This window comes from Brienomyrus brachyistius, chromosome 12 (assembly GCF_023856365.1).
Source record: "Brienomyrus brachyistius isolate T26 chromosome 12, BBRACH_0.4, whole genome shotgun sequence".
In the NCBI taxonomy this organism is placed as follows: Eukaryota; Metazoa; Chordata; class Actinopteri; order Osteoglossiformes; family Mormyridae; genus Brienomyrus; species Brienomyrus brachyistius.
Window position 1 is genome coordinate 10,770,932 of NC_064544.1, and position 21,525 is coordinate 10,792,456.

A 21,525-nucleotide genomic window follows, 5' to 3' on the forward strand; every position below is an offset into this window, starting at 1 on the left:
TGCGTGAGGCGCTTCTGAAACGAGGGCCCCGCCGTGCTCAGCGGGCATCGGCAGTGAGCGATCGCGCCATTTAGCCGTGCCTCCCAGCTACCTGCAGTTTGAGGGAACAAGGCCTTCAGTGTAATGGAGCTGAAACTGGTGCGTGACAGGTGTCGGCCAGGGGATACAGAAGCAGAATGGCTGGGAAATTAAAGGCTGCTTCCACTGTCAATCATAGAGAGGTGACAGTGCTCCGTCTGTAAATGGAAAATGAGGGTGCCGCAAGGGATGGGCGGGGCTTATCTGGAACGACAGCCAATGAATGACGTGGTTCCACAGTGACGCAGGGTACACACCACCCAGCTGATACCGTATTCGGGTCTACATGGGCTGGAGACGCTTCATAAACTTTAAGTCAATGTATCCCAATCCAGTCCTGGGGACCCACAGACAGTCCACGTTTTTGCTTCCTCCTAGCTCCCTGGGGAGCAAAAATGTGGACTGTCTGGCAGGGAGCTCAGAGGGAGCAAAAATGTGCCACGGACGTATCATTTCCCCTAGGACTACATATATTGGGAAAACTGCTTTAAGTGCTTATCTTTTAGAACCTTTGCTTCTGTAAATACAGTATGATGCAGGTTTTACCTTTAGCATCAGGGAGCCCCGCAAGGCAGAAGGCATCGGGTGCAATTACAGATGCTGGCATCAGCCGTTAGGGAACATTTAAATGACCTCTTCAAGGTGACTTTCCACTGGAGGGTCTCCTTCTCCCCTGACCTGTGTACCTTCTGCAGTACCCAGGTCTGCTGGAATAAATTTACATTGATATGGTGCTATGGGCTGGGTCCGGCATGGAGGGAAAATCAGGTTGCCAGTAATTTGTCATGTTCTCTCCTTGTCTGCCTGTAATCTTTTGATCTGTTCCTGCTCAGTACACCCCAGCTGGGTGAATCCTTCCTACCCCATCTATGTGTTTCCCTCTGTCCAACCTATTGCTGTTTGCTTCTGCTGGCCATCATTACTAGGGATGAGGTTCGTATTGATTCATTGTCCATCTCCCACAGCTGTAGCCTATCAGGGCATCCATTCGCAGCATTAACTGTTACCAGGGACCCCTGGAGGTGCCCATATGTCATAAAGGAGGATCCGTTGAGCTTAAATGTTCCTCCTGCAGCTCCTCAGCATGCCCTCTGGAGTTTGGCCAACTGTGGTCCCTCCCTCATGCACTGTAACTCTTCAACGGGGAGATGGGGAGGTTCCCCCTTAGCTGAGCTCTGTGCTTCAAGTCCTTTCCTCGTCCTGGATTCTGAGACCGTAGGTACAATCTGTTGAGCCCACTTGTTCCTTCTGTTGCTTCTGGGCTTACCCTCTCGAGACAGGCCATCTGTGGGCTCTTCCTCATGCACTCTGACTCTTCTGTGGGGGGTGGCCAGTCCCGCTTACCCCTTATCTGAGCTCTGTGCTTCGAGTCCTTTCCCCGCCCTGGATTCTGAGACCGTTGGTGCGATCTGTTGAGCGCACTTGTTCCTTCTGCTGCTCCTGGGCTCACCCTCTCGAGACAGACCATCTGCCGGCTTTTCCTCATGTGCACTGGCTCCTCTCCGGGTGTGGGCCAATTCCTCTTGCTACTTGGCCAAGCCCTTTGGCCTGAATCGTTCTTCTGCTCTCCATTCTGGGACCATTGTCAGAAATGAGTCTCCTTTTCCTTTTGTGTTGCTTTATTAATGCTTTTGGTTCTTATTTAAGGCCACGCCTTTGGCATATCTGACATGTGCATTGTGGGAGGAGATTTTTCCTTCTCCCCCATCAGCTGCATCACTTCTTCCACTCCTTTTTTTCCCTCCATCTTTCTCGCTGTCTTTTGGCAATATAGTTTCAATTTCCTTAGTCATAACTCTAATTTTCATGTTGGACCCTGATTAAATTTTCACATGTTTGATGCTGATCTCCATTCTTTGAAATTGTTAAGGCCTTGAGTCTTGACTCTCAAGAAAGTTGTAAAATGCGTCCACTCTCCAAGGCGCTCAAGAGAATTATGGGAACACCGCTCCATGAATTCAGTAGTGGAGAAGCTGGTAGTTTGGAAGCACTACAGTATGACATCATAACATTATTGATATGCACCAGGGCCTATTGAGTTGTCGTTGGGTTTCAAAATTAGCTTATTATTTATTCCTTATTATTTATACTCGTCATTCATAATTAAGCTGCTTTTAGAGTCCTGACTGAATGTCTGCTGAGGCAGCATTTGGTTTCAGTCCCGTACAGTTCATCATCCCTTTTATTGTCAAAATCTGTGCACTTTGAATGCAAATAAAATAATACAGGAGATGTGCTGGGGGAAGACCTGTAAATTAAGGAGACCTTTCAGGAAGGACACATTTCATGGGAATCTGCCACATAAGCCAGTGTTTCATTCTATGTCCAAAGCCCGGAGACAATTGAAAAAACTACGAATCCTGATAGAAATAACATCAATTGATCATTTTAGGAAACATCACCGTGGAACTTCTGCATCATCTCTGCAGACCACAAACTGCTGTTTTATACAAAGCAATGGGCTCTTCTCGGTGCTGAGGTCAAGCAAATACTGCTACTGTGTTTGAAGGCCACCAGGGAAAGACTGAGGATGAGCTTCTTTCTCCAGGCAATATGGATGCTTAATGATGACAGTGTCTGGGACCCGCGCCACAAATAATGCTCCTGCCGATCAATCTTCTGTTCCTTAGTAACTAGTGTCTAGGCTCTTCAAAGTCACCAGCAGTCCCTCAGAGAAGATATGCTCAGGGACAGCCCAGTCTGCTCATGTCCTCATGTCCACATGTCCCTTGTCTGCTCATGTCCTCATGTCCCCTGTCTGCTCATGTCCCCTATCTGCTCATGTCCTCATGTCCCCTGTCTGCTCATATCCTCATGTCCCCTGTCTGCTCATGTCCCCTATCTGCTCATGTCCTGGTGTCCTCATGTCCCCTGTCTGCTCATGTCCTGATGTCCTGATGTCCCCTATCTGCTCAGGTCCTCATGTCCCCTGTCTGCTCATGTTCTCATGTCACCTGTCTGCTCATGTCCTGATGTCCTCATGTCCCCTGTCTGCTCATGTCCTCATGTCCCCAGTTTGCTCATGTCTTGATGCCCTCATGCCCCCAGTAATAAAAGCATTCGAATTACCAGGTTAAAAAAATCTATATTTTATCATTGGAATCAATTCTCAAAATGTAACATTCAAATCGAAAGAATTGATATTCAGTATCCATCCGCTTGTCCTTACCACTTAGAAAATGCCTCATTGTTCCGGCCTTTGAGACGGTTTTGTACAGCCTGCAACGTTTTTAATTCATTATTAAATCTGCCTGCCGATCGACCTTTCATTTTCCACAGAATAAAAATCAATGTAATGTCAGCCCCACCCCCCAGAGGCTCAGAGGTTAGCTGGTTGTCGTCACATGCATATTAACATGGTCAGAGGCCCCAGGGTATTTGAGTTATCAGAGAGCCCCCTTGTATTTTCTATAATGGTGCAGTTATTCACTGGGGGGGGGCTCCCCAGTGATAATAATTTACAGAGACATATTGGTTCAAAACAGAACACAACTGGTGGCAACCTCAAAATTGTACTAAACAATGCTGGTTGAAACCGTTTCCTAATGGAGGCCACTAGGCTTATGCCAGGGTCATATGCCCCTAGTTATTGGTGTCGGCGATATTACACAAAAATATATTGATTAATTATCGGTATCGGTCAAAATTTCCATATTTGCGCACCCCTAGAATTTCTCACAAATACCTGATTTAAGAAAGCAGTAGCATCAAAATATATGAGGCATAAGGTTTGTTCAATAGAGAAGTCATAGATGAGTTCATGAAGGACTAGAATTTTCCATTTCTCATCACGGTTTTCCCAATAAGAACTTCCCAAAGCTCCTTTAAGGGGTAACAGGTGCCGGTCCGAGGGCAGAATAAAAGCTTCTCTGATCTCGGCCGCCTCATTCCCGTTTCTTCTTCAGACGATTCGTCTCAATGCCTGCTGCGCTGTTTCGCGTATGAGATCTAAAGCCTTGAGTGGCACCCAAATGTCTTTCTGTCATCTGTCATGTTTGATCACCGGAGACTGTTTGCTAATGGATCTCAGCTCCTGCTAAGCAGAGAAACGGGCTTGTAGAACGCTCTGGAACAAACTCACGACTTTCACTGTAAAATGGCGTATTATTTGTGGTTTGTTGGTCACTTTGCTTCATGTTGCTATAACAACTGCTTTGAAGCAGTGGGAGCATTTCTCTACAGCACCTCCACCCCCCCCCCCCCCCCCCCCCCGCCCCGCCTTTAAAAGCCTGCAACAATGCAGTCGCCAGCTTCTATCTTATGTCCTTATGTCCAAACAACATACTATGGTACAATGTACCACGTGTGGGGTCTGTGCTGCCAGGTCTTGGAAAAGCTCAGAAAGCAGATATAAATAAGTCAATTTTACATAATATTCACAAAGTATTACAGATTTTTTTTTTTTCTCGGGAAAGAAAAAATTTTAAAAAATCACTGCTTATTGGCTGATTGACAGAAAGGTTTGATTTTCCTGGTCTCCTCTTGTCAGTGTGTGTCCTTACTGTCTGGCCTCCTGAGGCTGATGCAGACGGTCTGTGACTGAAATGTTAGCCTGTCGTTTTTCCTGCTGAGCTCCGATAAGACCCCCCTCCTGTGTCGGGTGGGGGGGGGGGAGGGGGGGGAGGGTGTCTGCTCTCCCGTCCACCTGAAATCAATTCTCCCAGCAGAGACGGGAAGGGAAGAAAAAAACGTGCAATTTGTCATGTAAGTCCATTCTCCGATGCTGACAAGAGCTCAGGCCTTTAAGCATGGCCGGTGTGACACTTTGGACATCAGACAAGGGAGGCTGCACAAACCATGGCTCGGAGCTTTGTGTTTATGACCTTTGACCTGTCAAGTGCTTCCTTTGTCCATGGCTCATTAAGAATGGCCTGTATATATAGGCGACTCTAAGATTGTCTCCCAGGGGGGTGCAAGCTGAGAAAACCCAGCTGTCATTTTGGAAAAAATAACAAATAAATAGAAAATACATTTACGAGAATTTATTGTTAATTGCACACACTGATTTAACTCACACAAGCCACATTCGCAAATTTAATGTTACAGTAGAATAAAATTTGATTGAACTTGTGTGCAAATAGCATTTTTGTCTGACCAGTAGGGGGTGCAGTTCCCCTCCTGCACCCCTGGTAAAATTACCTATGCCTGTGCATCTGTGTAGCATGTGTGCAAGTATGGCATGGTGCCAGTGTACGATTAATCTTACTGGCTCTTGCCGCATGTGTGCCATCGATTCCTGTTTTGCCTCCATTGGGAAACTGTCTTGTGTTTCTGCGAAGTACTCACCTGCTAGTCGATGCCCCTGGTGGTTGCTAACAGTGTTGTTAACATATTGATACTGTCAGTAGCCTGCAGTCTCGCTGGGTCCCTCCCCACTGTGATACATCTTTGTGTGCCGCTCGCCTTCCATTTTAACTAGAGGCTGCCACCCTTGCATCCAAATCTTGGGGCGCCGTGGCGTTTTCAAGGAAGACATGCTGGTCGTGTGGTGGTTTGGGAAATAGACTTATGAGCTGAATGCTGCGGGCCCAAATCTTCCCACCCCCATGCCCCCAGAAGGGACGCTTGGTCTCTGTCGCTTTAATGAAGACATCCTGCAGTTTATGGCTGAACTTTTTGGATAAAAGCCTTCGCAGACTGAACGCTAGCTGGAGGTATCATTAAAAGCTTCTTTTGTTGTGCAGTTTTAACAGCCAGGACTGATTCCTTATCAATGCAAATTTATTCCAGCAGACCTGAGAGTAGTTAGATGTTAAGGAACTCAGGGCTTGCTGCAGAAATATACCTTCAGAATACTGTCTTCTTATTCATCTTTAGAATGGAACTCTTGAAACAAAGTCAGTGGGATGCAGGGTATCGCAGTCTGATATTTGTCCAGCAGGGGGCTTGGGCTCCCAGGACACCAGCACTCCCTCAGAGAGGATACACACATCCGATTCTTCACAGCCGGAAAGTCGACTTAGTCCAAGTTCTGCTTGGACTGTTCTGTCACAGTTGTCATGGGGACCAACTTCTTTTCCAGAAAACGACTTGGTTTCGAACACGATGGTGGCCGTAACTGGCCAAAGCTGTTCCGTGAGGGACACTAAACCGAGAGACAGACCCAGGCTGAGCCTTTAAACACCAAAAACCCAAAATGAAAGTAAGAAAGAAATGAAATTCACACAAAAAAACAAAAAGACAAATGGTTCACCCAAGGCAAGCTATTTCATGTCAGTGATTGATTAGCTCATTTAAAAATATAAAAATAAATACACATGTCAGCACAAGCATAAAACAACCAGAGCCTGTGCGAGTTTATTTCAAACTGAAGTGCAACAATAACCTTTACATGCATAAACTGCTTTAAATGAACGGTTCTTATAATGAGTAATGAAATGAGTGTCATCAATCAAACAGCTTCTCCATATGTTTAACAGAGCTAACAGAGCTCAAGAGACTCATTCAGCCTTACAGTGGACCTCAGGAACCAGACATGATGTGCAGCAGACACCCCCAATCTGCCTCCAGCCCCAGCAGACCTGAACAGGGCCGGTTTCTGATCAAACTAGGTTCTACTCATCCCCTCAAACCTCATCTGCTCAATCTGCCTCACTCCTCTCAGACTTTCCCATCTCCGCTAATCCCTTATCAAATACCCATAATTCTCTTGGAAAGCATCATTTTCTTGGCACTGCGCACTTCTGAGCTGTTGTCCTGGTTTAGTGCCGTGCAAAACATGGTGTATAGGGTGCAGAGGGCAGGTTTTGACTTTCACAACGCAGGCAACAGCTACTTACGCTGTATTGCGTATCTCTGACCTGCCAAGGGCGCAGCTTTCTGGTTTTTACAGGTGCTATGAAATGAATTTGGGTTTGTTAGAAATGGCTGACAATCCGGGGGCCTGCTGTCGCGCCTGGGCCGAACAGAACTGTGCCTGGCCATAGAAGTTGCACTTCACTGCAGCGCCAGCAGGTGGCTCTGTCAGCACCAATTGTGAGAGCTGTAATTGGTAATCTGCTGATTCACTGAATCATAGATACGCTGATAAATATTTCACATTATGGCTCTTTTTTTTGCCCCTCGCTCTTTTGTCGTGTACCAGGGTGCTTGTTATGTTAATTCTTTCCGGAATCAGTTTAATATGAGGCGAAATTTTGTTACCAAAACAGAAAAACATTTCCCCACATATATCTCCTTTAAACACATTTCCCAGAATGTAAAATGAGTGCAATTGACTATAAATAATGGTGCATTTCCCTAATCACCATGTGCAGGCCGTGCAGTGAACGTTAATCTATAACTCCTGTTATAGATTTGTTTTTTTCCAGCCGTGGTCATTGTTTTCGGGTCCTTTGGGTCTCTGTTATGTAAAGTTATGCAAATCTTCTTTAGAAGAAACATCCTCTCCAATGTTTACTCATTTCCTCATACGGTGGTTCAGGGCATATTTTTAATTGCTCCAGTAATTACAGAAAAATATCTTTAGGTTATGTAACATGCGTCTGTAGCGCAGATTGATATTTTAGCTCCTAGCCTGGAATGTTTGAGATTCCCCGTGTGTACAGTGCATTTCTGACCAGTATAGTGAGCATATTTACAGCTTCCACTGGTTTCATGCTGTGGAAAATTAACAATAAAACAGGAAACTGAGGAACTGGAACTGAAGGGCTGTTTATTCCCTTTGTGCTCCTGTGCAATCCCAGAGCAAGCACACGTGTGCGTGTTTATGTTTGTCTACGTGTGTGTGTGTGTGTGTGTGTGTGTGAATGAACAGCTGGCTTCGCTCTCATGGCAATCTCTGGCCTCCGCCCCCCTCCTCCCCAAGAGACAGAGTGGGCGTGCTTTCATTCCTATTTTACAGACAGACACACACAGAGAGGAGATACTACCCCTTTTACCAAGACGCTGAACACGGGCCCCTCCCTCTAGAGTCTGCCCCAGAAAGGAGTCCCCCCCAGTCACCACCACCCTCCCCCCCCCCACCACCACCTCCCAGTCCACGCACAGCGACCAGCACTGGGAGCGAGCCGGAGATCGCTCTTCACTTTCAGAGTGCGGGACGCTGCTCTGTGGAAGCAGGTGTGGCAGCGAGAGCAAGCTGGGGCTTAGTTTGGGGCCGAGGTTAGTCTGCAGCTGGGGGTTAGTCTCCGGAGGGGGATCGCTCTCTGCGTCGTCGGGAGCACGGCCGCCGTGGAGGTGGAGTGGTTTAGAGCCGTTGGCAACCAGAGTGCCGGGTCAGAGGACTGGAATGGCAGCGACCCGGGGGAGATGCTGACCACGGTGTGGGAGACGGAGGGGCTGCAGACCGTGGGCATCGTGGTCATCGTCTGCGCCTCGCTGAAGCTGCTCCACCTGCTGGGAATCATTAACTTCTCCGAAGGTAAGGAAGGAAGCAGCGGCGCACGGCGTCCGCAGAGCTGGCCAGCCGGCCGCCAGGAAAACTTTGGCAGCTTCGGGAAGGTGTGACTCCAAAAGTTTTCTGTGTGTGTGTGTGTGTGTGTGTGTGTAAATATCACTGTCTACTCATTTCCTTCAGTAAGTTCTGGTATCATTCAAGCAGGCAGGCTTGTTTTTGTATGTTTACAGTTCCACATACTGCTGAAATAACCTCATTTAAAATGATATATGCATTATTTATGTGTTCATATTTCTGTAATAAGAACTGAACCATAAACTACCAGCGTACACTATTAAGTTAATTAGCACAACGGTATTTTCTACCAGGTACCAGATTGTCCAGAATCTCAGCTGTGGATATATCAATTAATTAAGCAACATTAGAAAGCGACGATGTTTTGGATGGAGTTGAATATCTCATGCAATATTTTCTGATCTGAATATCAAATCAGGCGGTGATGTCTGCAGTACAGAGTGAGATATTTCCCAAGTGTTGTATCTACTACTGTGGTCCACATTTCTTGTAGTTTTAAATATACATGAACACTAAATGGAGCAGATTAAATAGAGTGTTAAATATTAAATGGATTTGCTAGCTTAATCCCATCAAGAGAAGTTTGAATGATGTAAAAATGCCCCTTGTTCACAATTGTGTAATCACCCCTGACTAGTGAAATAGATGTTTTGTCAGTGTTTTGGCTACTTTTTCTTGAATATTGTATGTTACGTTTCCTGTTTTGCATTGCAGGAAAGGGTCTGTTTTTTTCTTTTGAGTGTGATCCTGCGTTAATCGCGTTGTGGCCAGATCAGACCGGGTCTATCCCACGCTTCTTCCAGCGTCTGTGCCTCTCCTCGCCATGTCGGGCTGCCTCAGACGCTCACAGGAGAGCGCGGGCCGCTTGCTTCCAGCCACAGCCCCATAGGCACCCGGCAGACAATAGACGTCAGCATAGAGGGATGCCAGGGCGAGGAACCCAGTCTACTCACCCACCTGATCAGACATGAGCTAATTTGTGCTCTCCGCTCCACAGGCGGCTGCCGTTTCACAGAGGGCATCCAGGTCCGATACTTACCAGGTTTTTACCAGGTTCAGCCCAGGTTTTTATCTGGTTCTTACAGGATTCTGCTGGGGATCTTATAGCGGTTCTCACCCTGACTGTCGAAGCCACAAAGGAGTGTCTTTCACTCCTAAACGACTTATCATTCACCCATTTGCGCATTCAAGTGCTGTGTGACTCAATGTCAGATATTTTACTAGCTTTAATCACGATAAATTTCAAGAATATTAAGTTGGAGTATGAATCAGGTTCTGAGTATGAATTGATAGTCGCTTTCAACCATCTTGCTGTTATATTAAAAACTTCACCGTTGCGAGTGAAACTGGTCAAGCCAAATTCTCTCAGATTGTGGCTGTGATGCCAACTAATGGTTCTCCGCGCTCTCGTTTCCTCCACGTAGCTCAATTACACTTCTGCTAATGGGCCGATGTGAAGGCTGCGTAGAAACAGACCAGATTTATTCATTATCCGTATCAGTCTCCGGGCTCCTCCCGAGACGCCATGCAATCTGTCGGAGGCTTTATTCAACAGATGAAAATGTAATCGCTTCCCATGGCCAGGTCAGAAGCAGAAAGCCTTGGGACAGTTATTCCACTGATCCGCACTTACGCAGAAACCTAATTGAATGACGAATGAGTGAGTGAACCAAGCAGGGCCACCCGTGGCTCGTTCCTCCTGAGGGGAGCTCGGCGTCCCTGACAACAGGAGGGGGGGAGGGGCGGGGGGCCCATCTTTTCCCCTCTGTCCCAACTCGCTACATCGACTGTCAAATGTGTTTCCTCAGCAAGGTCAGGTGTGCACCAGTGTAGTTATAGCTTTGGTTTTTTTTTCCGTTTTTTAGTTTTAAATTTTTTCTTTTCATTTTAAATCTATTTTTCGTAGTTTCAGTAAGTATTCGTGTGGTTTTATGAAATTTTGCCAATTTTTATTTTAAGATACATTTCTATTTATATATTTAGTTTTTTTATTTAATTTTAGTTTCGTAATTTTAGTTTTTCTAATTCTACTTATTGTGAATGTATCTGAAATTTAGATATTTAATGGCATTTTATACTCCAATGTCCTCAAAATGGGCACAACATGTTCCAGTTATCATTAGTGGTAATTATTCAATATAATTAAAGATGAACAAATTATTGCATCAGTTTGATAGTATTAAGAATGGTGATGGAAAGTATGTGACATTTGTGGATGATGATACCTGTCTGATAATAAGGTCACAACTGTGTGCTGAGCTTCGGGACCAATCAGTACGTCGGGGATGATGACAGTGGCCCAGACTCCGGCCCAGTTGGGGAACAATGCCTACTTGAAAGTGATAATGAGGAAGCTGTGACAGGAGAGTACGGTGGCATGGCGGCACGTCTGAAGTCTGAGATGGTTATCTGGGCCCTCTGCTGATGATTTACACTTCCAGCTGTGATAAAGATGAAGAGATAAATTTCCCAGAGATGTCAGTGCGGTGAAGAAATAATTTAGCATTTAGGCAGACAAAAGATCTTATTCTATTACAGTGACAATTTCTGCCTGTCGCCGTCGGTTATCTGTTCTCTATCGGTCCTCGAGGCAGGAGGACGTGTTAAGTGCTGCGAACGCAGATTTTACTCTCGCGCGGACATCTTCTAAGTGGCGATGTGAGAACATTACTCCTGGAGTCCATTGTGCTTGCTTTGAAGTACTGGTGGGACCAGTATGTTCTGAGCGTAAAAAGTGGATTTAGATTCAGTAATTCCCTCCTGAGAAGTGCCACAAAAGTGGAGAGAAATGGGAGAAAAACTAATGAGGACAGTGAAGAGGATTTGGTGGAAGGGGCTTTCTGCTTGGCCGCGCCCCCACTTGGTCCTTCAGTCATAAGAAGGGCATGGAGCCATCCCAGGACTCCTGGGTGTTTCTGAAACCGTGACAGCAGCCTGAGCACCGGACACTGCGGTTTCTGGGGAATAGATCTTCAGCGACATGTCTGGTAACCACTAGACTGTAGTCTGACCAAATCCTTCTTAATAAATTCTTAGAAACTAAAAATATTTCATACAGACCTCAAGAAAAGAACGGTGACGTTTCCTTAATCGGTTTGCACGCCTGTAGCTGTGGGGCAGGTTTGCCGTCCTGAAGGTGCTGTCAAGGTTTTCATGGTGCTGCACTGAATGCCACCGATGAATTAAACCCAAGCCTCCCCCCACTTTCCCCTGTAACAGACACAATCAGCTGCAGCAAAATTTTGCCCACAAGTCATCGGTTAATTTTCATCTCTAAAAGGAGTATATGCTCATGCCTGCCACTCTCTGACTGGGGCCAGAATTTTTGGGATTTATACTGTACATCGACCAGCTCTGTAGATGCACTGGTCCCAGAGTGTGAGCAGGGACGTCGGAGGGGCATGGATACCCTGATAGATTTGGAAGGGGGGACAGCACTTTACAGGGGCCCTTGAGTACGTATAATTATAAAATTATGCAATGCGAGAGGGGTGGGGCTCCCCAAGGTGACATTTTGTCAGGGGGCCCAGAATGTCTAGGGACTCCCCTGAGTGTGACACTGATACATCTCTGTCTGTCAGCCCCCATGGTGACGGCAATGGCATTCAGAGGCTCGGCTGTGTTTCCCCCCCTTTTTCGTACGCCTCAGGGTCACAGTGTACCTGAGGAGTCGTGGGGATTTAGGGCCTTAGAGCGCCTCATAGAATCCACCCCCAGCAGCTCACCTACACGAAAACTCTTCCGCCTCTCCTCTCAGTTGCCGCTCCATAACGACAGGAATGAAATACCTCATTAAATAAATCACACTGAATTGCACTATTAGGTCCTGCTGTTTTAAGAGGTGAAGTTTGATTGGGCGGCAATAAAAACAAAGGGAAACGAAGGTAATGATTGACTGGGTACCAGGAGCTTCCAGTGCGTGTGTTTGTCCTCAGCTGCCGTTACAGCCAGTGTTATTAGACAGAACAAGCACTGTAACAGGCCTTTGGTTCGCTATTGCTGTATAAATCAAACTGCCTTGATAAGAAGCTCAATCTTTCACCCACGTATTTTCTGTTCCAGCACCTTTCAAACAACTTTGCAGTTACCAAAACTGAATTTATCAGCTGCTGTGATGTTATTAAAATGAATGGTTTTTGGATGAAAATCCAGTGTAATCGTTGGTCGCGTGTTGGTTTAGCGGATTGAGGTATAGCCTCGCACCTCCAGCGCCGTCTTCTCGAATCCTGGAGTTTGCAGGTTGACCCCGTATTTGTGTGAGAACTCCAGGTCCTCCTGCAGTCCAGAATCACAGGTTTAGTTAAATTGATGTCTCTGTGCTGCCAAGTGTGTTCTTTACAGTTCACATTGTGGGTTATTATCCCGTTTAGGATATTCCATTGCATTAATTTAGTACACACTTTGATCGAAGAGTTGAGAAAGTAGGGTCAGATGATTCTGGGCTTTGCTCAGGGGCCCAACAGTGAAATCACTCTGCTGACAACAGGATTTGAGCCAATGACCTTCTGCTCACTGGCACAGGAGCCTAACCCACTGAGCCACATGTTAGCTCCCATGCTGTACCTTGTGTAATGGTATAGGTTCCCGGGTCGCTATGACCCTGGGGTCAAAGATGCATGTAAATAAAGAAAAGTGTCAAAAAAAAAACAATGGCAGCAGCACATTAACTAGTGTAACTGGGGTATGATACTTCCTGTTTCCTGTATCAAGATGAGAACTTTCAAGGTGTTTGAAGGTGTCTCAAACCTCCGCCAGTGCTTATGTTTTACAAAGAAGAAAATGAGAATGTACCTCAGCATCAGCTTTTAAAGTGCAATTAGGGATATTAAAAAGCATTCCAGAAATCTCTGAACTGCAACTTCTGTAATTATCCTTAGAGCGTTAGTGCATTCATACATCATACGCAGCTTTTTAGCCGATAATAACGAATGACGTCTATCCATCTCGCTTGGCCCCAGGGGGCCTGAAGACATTACCGTGCCCTACGTGATGTCGGGGCCATGCTTGTCTCCGACGATGGGAGCGGAACCTTCTGGCAAGCGCAGGGAAGGAGCTGGTAGGCAAGAGAGCGTCGCTCTGATTTTCAAAGCCGGACGAGGCACGTTACCGTACCCTTGAACCATGTAATTGATCAGAATGCCTTCGGTGTACATCTCAATGTATGAACAGCTAAATTGCCTGAATAAAGGCATGTCAAAATGCATCTCTGATCAATGATGCAGTTTAATGGATGCCACTTCTTAGCTGATTATAATAACTGGTGTTCTACCTCGTCGGCCTTTGCATTTTAAATGTTTAGTCAGATCAGTTTATGTCACACTTATTGCAAACGCAATAAGCAGCAATGCAGTAGCCTGTTTGGGTTGGATCCTGTTTCCTTCAAAGACTTTCATAGTCTCAGTTCCTAGCCTTTGATATTTGCAACGTCAGTGCAATATCTAGCTTCAAGTTTTCAAATTTATATTCATTATAATATAATTATCACGCATGATCTGAGGAACGCGGTGAAATTCTTATTTGGGGGGGAGCGGGGAGGACGGGTACATGGGGGGACAACAGGACAGAGAGATGGAAGACTAAATGCACTGAAAAATGCATTACTGTATACCAAGAAAGACAAATATGCAGTGAATAGGTGGTGCATCGGAGAAAGGATGTGCGATGAGGCACAGGTGCAGTACAGTGCTGATAAAACGGTAAAATGCAGTGAGTGGGGAGATGCATGTCGCTGGTTATTTAGCGAGCTGACAGCTCGGGGAAAGGAGCCGTCCCTGAAATGACTGGGGCAGGTGGTGCAGCAGCAGTAGCACTTTCAGAGGGCTTAGAACAACATGCCACCAACCTGACAAGATCTCGTATCTATATACTTGACACTATGGTGCCCCTGTTACTTTGTTTGGATGCATGAAATGATTCCCCTTTTGTTAATTAAGTAATCGTACTTGTCATGCCTGTTCACCAGTTCATCCATGCATTTGATCCCTCTTAATTTCTTATCATGTACTTACAGTATAATGTTTGCCAAACGTATAGGGAAATGCCACAATGTCATTTATGGTTGTTCTTGACTTTTTCCACCAAGAGGGTGGGGTGTACCTGAGTGAGGTAAACGTGGGAGGCAGGGTTTTACTGGGGAGGGGGGGGGGGGGGTACGCCAACATTCTGTGGGGGAGACACAGACAGAAACACCAGAGCATCCGGTGTGATTAAATAAGAGCAGTGAAATATGGCGCTGTCAGGCCCCGCGATGCAGCCCGTGAGATGGATCAATAGGCAGAGAAAGGAGAACTTCATTCACCCTCATAAGTCGTCCCTCAGCGTTTCCGAAACTGGTGCTTTTCACTTGAGGAAGTTTCAGAGTGAGCTTGAAAGTCTTCGTAAATTCTGACCCCCCCCCCCCCCCCCCCCCAACAAACACGTTCACATCCGCTCGGCCGTCGCTTCCAGACGTCGGTTATCGCCAACATTTGCTCGTCAAATAACAAACATCCAATATCTGCATGCAGAATGTGAAGCCGGGTTTAATTGCGATGCACGTTAATCCCTTTGTACTGTAAGCAATTAGCGCTAATGTTTGCTCCCTTTGGACGAGCTGGTTAAAAGGGTTTCGCACACAGAACCCATTACAGAGGGGAAGGGGAATTAAAATATTACAGATGGAAGGCATTAGACTTTCGGGACAATTTGAACTGAGATTGGGATTTTTTTTTCTCTTTTTTTTCTTTGACGTTCGTAGACATGGTGCGGCAAAGCGATTATTCGGGAGGATCAGAATTGTCTTTATCTGTATCTGGCAGCTGTTAAGTCACATTGTCGGACAGTAAGAAGTTACGTGCTGCATTTGCCATATGTGAGGCCTCAGGTATATGAACTCCCCCGGGCTGCAGATTGACAGACGGATAATGGTAGGTGGGTTTGCACTCTGTCCCTTTGACTTTAAAGGAAGAGTCTCCTTCAGTAAATCACAGCCAATTTCATAGCGACACAGGCTAAGTTGTCCCTGGCCTTATATGTCCTCCTGTCTTGCCAGTGTGGGCGGAAAGCAGCTGCATAATGTAAGCAGGTCCCGCTCGAAGTGACTCTCGTTTGAAGCAGAGATGACCGGCCCTCACTTCATCAGATAAAATGACTTGGAGCGAAAGTGGCGCAGAGGCACGAGGTCCGTGTTTAGCGTCCGTCTCCTGGCACGAAAGCCCATGACGTCACGGCGGGGCCAAGGCTGCAAAAATGAAGCCACTCGGTCGCGTGTGTCATGGCAACGCTGCCTCCGTCGGTCACCGAGGGAACGGCGCTCTGATTGGGCGGCGTGGCGCGCAGGGGAGGCATCCGTGTTCTGTTTAGGGCACTTCTACGTGTTTGTCAGGTTTGAGTAGGATATAAGTCGGGTGGGCAGTGATCCTGGGTGCCAGGACTGCAAGCATCAAGCACGCCGCTCCTCACTTGGTTCAAGGTCAGAACGCCTCTGCGAAGCGTCATTCCTCTGAAGCCAGATAAAAAGCCACGCTTCAGCCATAACAAGAAATCGGCACCATGCCAGGTATAGCCAGTGCCATGTCTGCACCGTAAACCACGGAGCTGCCGACTTAGGCCAGCTGGCTGGTGGGAAATCTTCAATTCGAGACGAGTCTGCACAGGCGTTTATCTGTACGCGTCGGTTTTTCTGCCTCGTAAATAGTCTGTAGGGTTTGCAAACTGCCCCGACACTTTTTGTTGTAGCCGATTTTTGGTTTATACTGGAATGATATAGATTTGTTGTAATATTTCTTGTGTGAGCGTGAGAATCAGACAGTGCTGGATGCGTGAGAGTTGGCAACCCTGAAGCCATGTAATGTTCTGGTTGAAACGCTATTTTATTCAAAGTTCTAGCATGTTGTTTTATTTAAGGATGATTGGGAGTTTGGGTGAAGGGACACTGACAACCTTTAGGGCAGGGCTCTTCAAATCTGGACCTTGATTCCGAATCCAGGCCGTGTTTTCATTTCTCCCAGGTAGGCAGTCTAATAATTACTGATTCTGATTGGCCAGAGGCTTCACACCCGGCTCATCAGTAAAGGGAGGCTGGAAAACCAGCAGTGCTCGGACCTCAAGGACCGTGATTTGAATAATAGGGCTCTAGGGTCTTGTGCCATTGCTGTTCAGGAATAGACTCTAGGCCCCCCATAACTCCATCTAGGATGAGTGAAGGAATGAATTAAATGCTGTTTACTTCCAATTTTTTATGTTCAGATGTGTTCATAATCATTAAACCTGTACATCAGAACATATTTCTCCTTGATTATTGAATTCTGACAGAAGTTTTTACAATATTGTGTTAATTTTAGTGCTGACACACTGAGCAGATGTGGGAATGCATTGAAAGCACATTCAGATTAATATCCAATGTTTATTTACCAGTTCTGTATGCCTTTATCCAAACAGTCCTCTGGCTGTGCCTCGGGCTAACAGGAAATGGAACATGACAGACACAATAAACAGGTTAACAGACACAATAAACAACCCCCCCCCCTTAGGTTAACAGCAGCCCAGGGACCAAGCTTCAGCCAAGAGGCTCTTCGAGAGACTATGCCTATTTTTGAAAAGTTGGCCGAAGTGCTTGGGGTCAATGCGCTAATTATAGCGTGCTTACACCCATTGTGAAGGTGAATGTTTATTTATAAGAGGCCCGTTACCCTGGCGAAAAGCTGGGCCAAGCCTAAGCTGGATTTGTATTGCTGGTAAGTTGTCAAACATGCATGCATTTGAGAGCTAATTGGTGACCAACAGTAATTAAAATCTGATGCTAATTTGTCATCTGCTTGCCTTGTTTAGCCTAGCACTGCCGCCATGTAGGGGCAGATCAATGCATAAGCTATACTAGGCTACAGCTTTAGTGTCACAGCAAATATCAGGGCCTCATCTTGCCTCAGGAAGAATGAAACAGTTAGTTAAATCAACAACACCTCAATGTCCTTGCTGATGTCAGTCTAGGGCGCCCGGATAACTTAATCCACCTCTGCCATCAAGGTTATTTTGTTTATCCCTCAGATCTGTTTATCGTCATTGATCCACACCCTGTACTGGATAAGCAGTTATGGATGGATGGATGGATGGATGAGATCAATAAAAATGTTTTGATGGTTTATTGGCCTACTTTCTTGAAAGTTGATTCCTCCTCTTGGCACCCATCTGTCTCTCAGATTCAGACCTATGAACGGATCTATATCTCACGATTGGTGTTAGATACGGTCAGTCTATCAAAGAACAGCTGGAGGTAAATTTATGCTCTCTCTCACGCAGATATGGGGACGTGCAGGTACATAACTGCGTAACTGCCAGGCCCCGCCTCCTACTGAACCTTCACAGCTACCCACTGGTGACATTGGTCAGATACGCAGTGGCTGTAGGTTCATGTCTGGCACCCTCACTGTTGAGCTTTTATTGAAGGTCTCACTCTTAATGACATATGTAAAAATGTTTAATGCTTTTGCTGAAGCATGGTTTTGAAATGGTAAGCTTGTAGCATCTTTTTAAAATCTACTATCTACTGCCTAACCTACCATGTCTCTCCCATCTCATACTCAATTAAATTAATTATCCACTGACCCAACAGTGAGTAAAAAGGTCAGCTGAAATCGCAGCAATACACGCACCAGTGTCCTGGCTTATGGGGACTCTGTTTGCCGTTCAGCTCCTCTGCAGATGTGGTTTGTGAGACGTCGGCGCAACCTGAACTCCTCACTCTCATCAAAGAAAAAGCTCTTTTGAGGAAACAATTTCTGTCAACCAAAATGGATTGCAAGGTTTATGTGAGCTTCTGCATTTGGCATCGGACTTCTTTTTGCTTTGGATTCAAATTCGATTATAAATCCTGCTTTTTTCATTTCGTGTTTTTTTTTTTTATACTCAACAACAACATCCCTGACTGTTGACATAAATCTGCTCTTCAGAGTCAGTTGAAAGAGAAAACGCACCACAATCCTTTACAAAAGCGAATGTGCTGAAATCCTTATTTAATTATTCAGGAGCTTCCACCAAGTTACTCAAAGAGCTACATCAAATAAAGCACCTGATTGATACGTTCTAATTCATAAGATGGAAACCTAAAGAGCGTAATATCGACCGGGTCCTTTTGGAATATCCAGGAATTACAAACATTCCGTATTGGCCATTAAAGTGTTATTAAAAGAACATCAGTGGCCTGTTCGATTCTCCAGAGTTGCTGATGTGGAGTTGGTTCATTTAAAGATGCATGGGCAGGCACCTTGGACAGCACGGAAATGGGTGTCATTTCGAAGCACACAGAGATGTCCTGGAATAATGTATTGGATGTGAAGCACCTGATCCTGGAGGCAGGTTTAAGGGTGGGGATGTGAATGAGAGATAAAGACAGCATCCGTAATGACAGAAGTACAGATGCTCCCTGGGTTATGATGGTTAGCGTCATGATATTTTGACTTTACGATGGGTATTCCAATTCCATTGTACTTTTCACGTTAAGTATATTATTCAATGAGTTACATTTATGTGTTAATGATTTTGCCCATCTGTAGGCTAATGTTCTAAGCATGTTTTTAAGGTAGGCTAGGCTAGGCTGTGATATTGTTTATGTTATGTGTACTGTATTAAAATGAATGTTAACCTTACGATATTTTCGCCTTGCGATAGATTTATCGGAACGTAACCCCATTGTATCCCGGGAAGTGTCTGTAGTATCGCTTTTATTTCTCCCTGCCAGAGATCGGTGTTTTGTTTTGACCATGTCCATTATACCTGCTTTAGATACCCAGGTTTGTTTGTAGACTGAGAGGGCCCAGGGCAATTATGTCAACATTACCGGTGTAATAAATGGTATTTCCACCTAACATGCTCTTGTTGATAATGTCCAAATGTTTATCGCCTGTAATCCCCAAGAATGAATCTAAAGTGCACCAGTTATTACTCCTTGCCAAGCCCACGTGACTCGGTATGCGCACCTGGCCGCCCCCCGGTATGACATCACGGAATGGGGGGTGGGGGGGGGGGGGTGGCTGTGATGTTTGCCTCCCGCTGACCTACATGAGCTAAATGTACATGCTGTGGCTGCTCAGTAATATGTAATGTTATCGGGTGGGAGGCATGACGGGCCTTGGGGAGATGGTGGGATTCGCTCCTCTGCGCAAGCATTTCCCACAATTCTCTGGGCTGAATAAAAACAAGGCATCTTGGGATATTATTTAACATACATTTTAGGCGTATTACCTTTATAAAACCTGACTTTATGATATATTGGTTCCTTCTCGGGTTTACACTGATGTTTCTTATGCAAACAGAAGGCAAACGTACTGAATGATTGCATGTTTTGTCAGCATGTTTGGCTCGTAATATGTTTTATATCTGTGATGACCGTCCGTTAAGCATGAAACCAAAGAATTCCCGCTCAGTTTTTCTATCCCATCACTCTTCCTAATCTCTCCCTGCATTTTAACACACTAAATGCTGTGGATTTGTCGAGAATTGTTTATATGCCTCCAGAGTGAGAGCTTCCGGTACTTTCATGGTCATAATGTGTCTGAATTTCGGATCAATCACTGGTTCATTCACAATCGACACAAAAATCTGGCCACATATTTCGCCCTCCCGGGTGTTTTGTCTTTTGGGCTGTTAGCTTGAGTCTTCGCAGCCCTTTCTTACTTGCTCGTCTCTCCTTGTTTGCAATTGGGGGCTCGTGGCTGAATTTAAGCCTCTGTCAAAAGATTTATAGTCCTGAAACCACCCCAGCTACGCATGATAGCTGTATGATAACAGATTAGTTTCTCTGAGCTAAAGACAAACAAATGTGCCTTTTTTAGTCCATACGTGCATTGCTGGGCTTCTCACACTGTTACGACTTAGCTGGTGTCACAAGGGCATCTCAGATAACGTCTTCACTGATTTCAGTCCGTTAACACTGACTGAGTCACATGTTGCTGACTGAAGGCTGAAACGCAGTAGCATGTATCCGTGAGATACACAGGTGCAGTCTTAGCGTAGCATTATATCGCTTAACTGTTTATCGTTTTCAGCTCGGGTAGATTTCAGTTTTATGCTTGACATGTATGGGACGGCAAGTGTCAAGTGCTCATTTTCATGTACGAAATAAATTCCGTGCTTAAAAAAAAGCATTATTTAATGACGAAATCTAGGAGTGCCTTGCTGCATTTTGTCCACAAAAGCGCAGAGCCTTCACTTTCTTTTGTGTCAAGAACTGCTAATGGAGCTACAGTTTCCCAACCCGCTCCGCAGAGTGTTCGGGGGGGCAGCCGAGACGGGACAGGCACCGGTCAGCTGTGTATCCTGTCAGTTCGTGATTCCACAGAATCAATTTCGTCCACGAAATGACTGCGTATAATTCATGAAATGCATTTCGACCACAAAATGACTTTCTTCTGTCCACGAAATGCAAAGTGCTGAAGTCGATCCTGTGCACAAAATGAAGCATTCCTTTCGAAGCAAAGCAAAGTCTTCATGCTGTCGTGGACACAATGCAGCAAGGCATTACTTGATTTCGTCATTAAATAATGCTTTTCGTGGCACAGAATGTATTTTGCGCGTGAAAATGAGCGCTTGACACTTGACGCCCCGTACACATGGGTTTTTAGCAAAACGGTTTCGGGCCACTTTTAGATTTGAATCCTGCACCTTTCTGAATGAAACTCTTCACAACCAGCTGTTGCCTGACTGAAAAGAGGAACGTGGAGGCCACACAATGGCGCTGCCTGTAAATATCGAGTGTTTCTTTGTGTTTATGTGTGCACTTAGAACAACAAGGTTACTGCGTGGGCTAATCGTGTATGAGAAATTACGTGGGCACTCAAATGCTTGTCAGCTGCAGCCTATTATTTCAGTACTATCACGTTGTGTCGCTAAGCCCCTCTATTCTGAGCAAAGTCAAGGCCACCCCGCAACACATCCACAAGTATTGCTGGCGAAAATAAAACTTTGAATAGCTTTCATTTGAAAACAATGCAGTCTATTTATGTTGCTTAGCCTGCTTCTGTCAAGCACAAGATGTGTGTGTGTGTGTGTGTGGTTTTTTT

At 45.6% G+C, this 21,525-nt stretch overlaps 1 protein-coding gene across 6 annotated transcripts in view; it reads left to right on the top strand.

The window, feature by feature from the left end:
- kcnip4a (potassium voltage-gated channel interacting protein 4a) overlaps window positions 1-21,525 on the top strand; it is a 101,623-nt gene that overhangs the window by 67,000 nt on the left and 13,098 nt on the right. The window contains exon 1 of one of the 6 annotated variants that reach the window (XM_048970727.1): window positions 8,072-8,440. The exons of the other annotated variants lie outside the window; for them this stretch is intronic. Within the exon in view, the coding sequence (XP_048826684.1) occupies window positions 8,329-8,440 (112 nt within the window). The 5' untranslated portion in view covers window positions 8,072-8,328. Of the gene's footprint in view, window positions 1-8,071; window positions 8,441-21,525 lie in introns of those variants that run through there. 6 annotated transcript variants of the gene reach the window in all.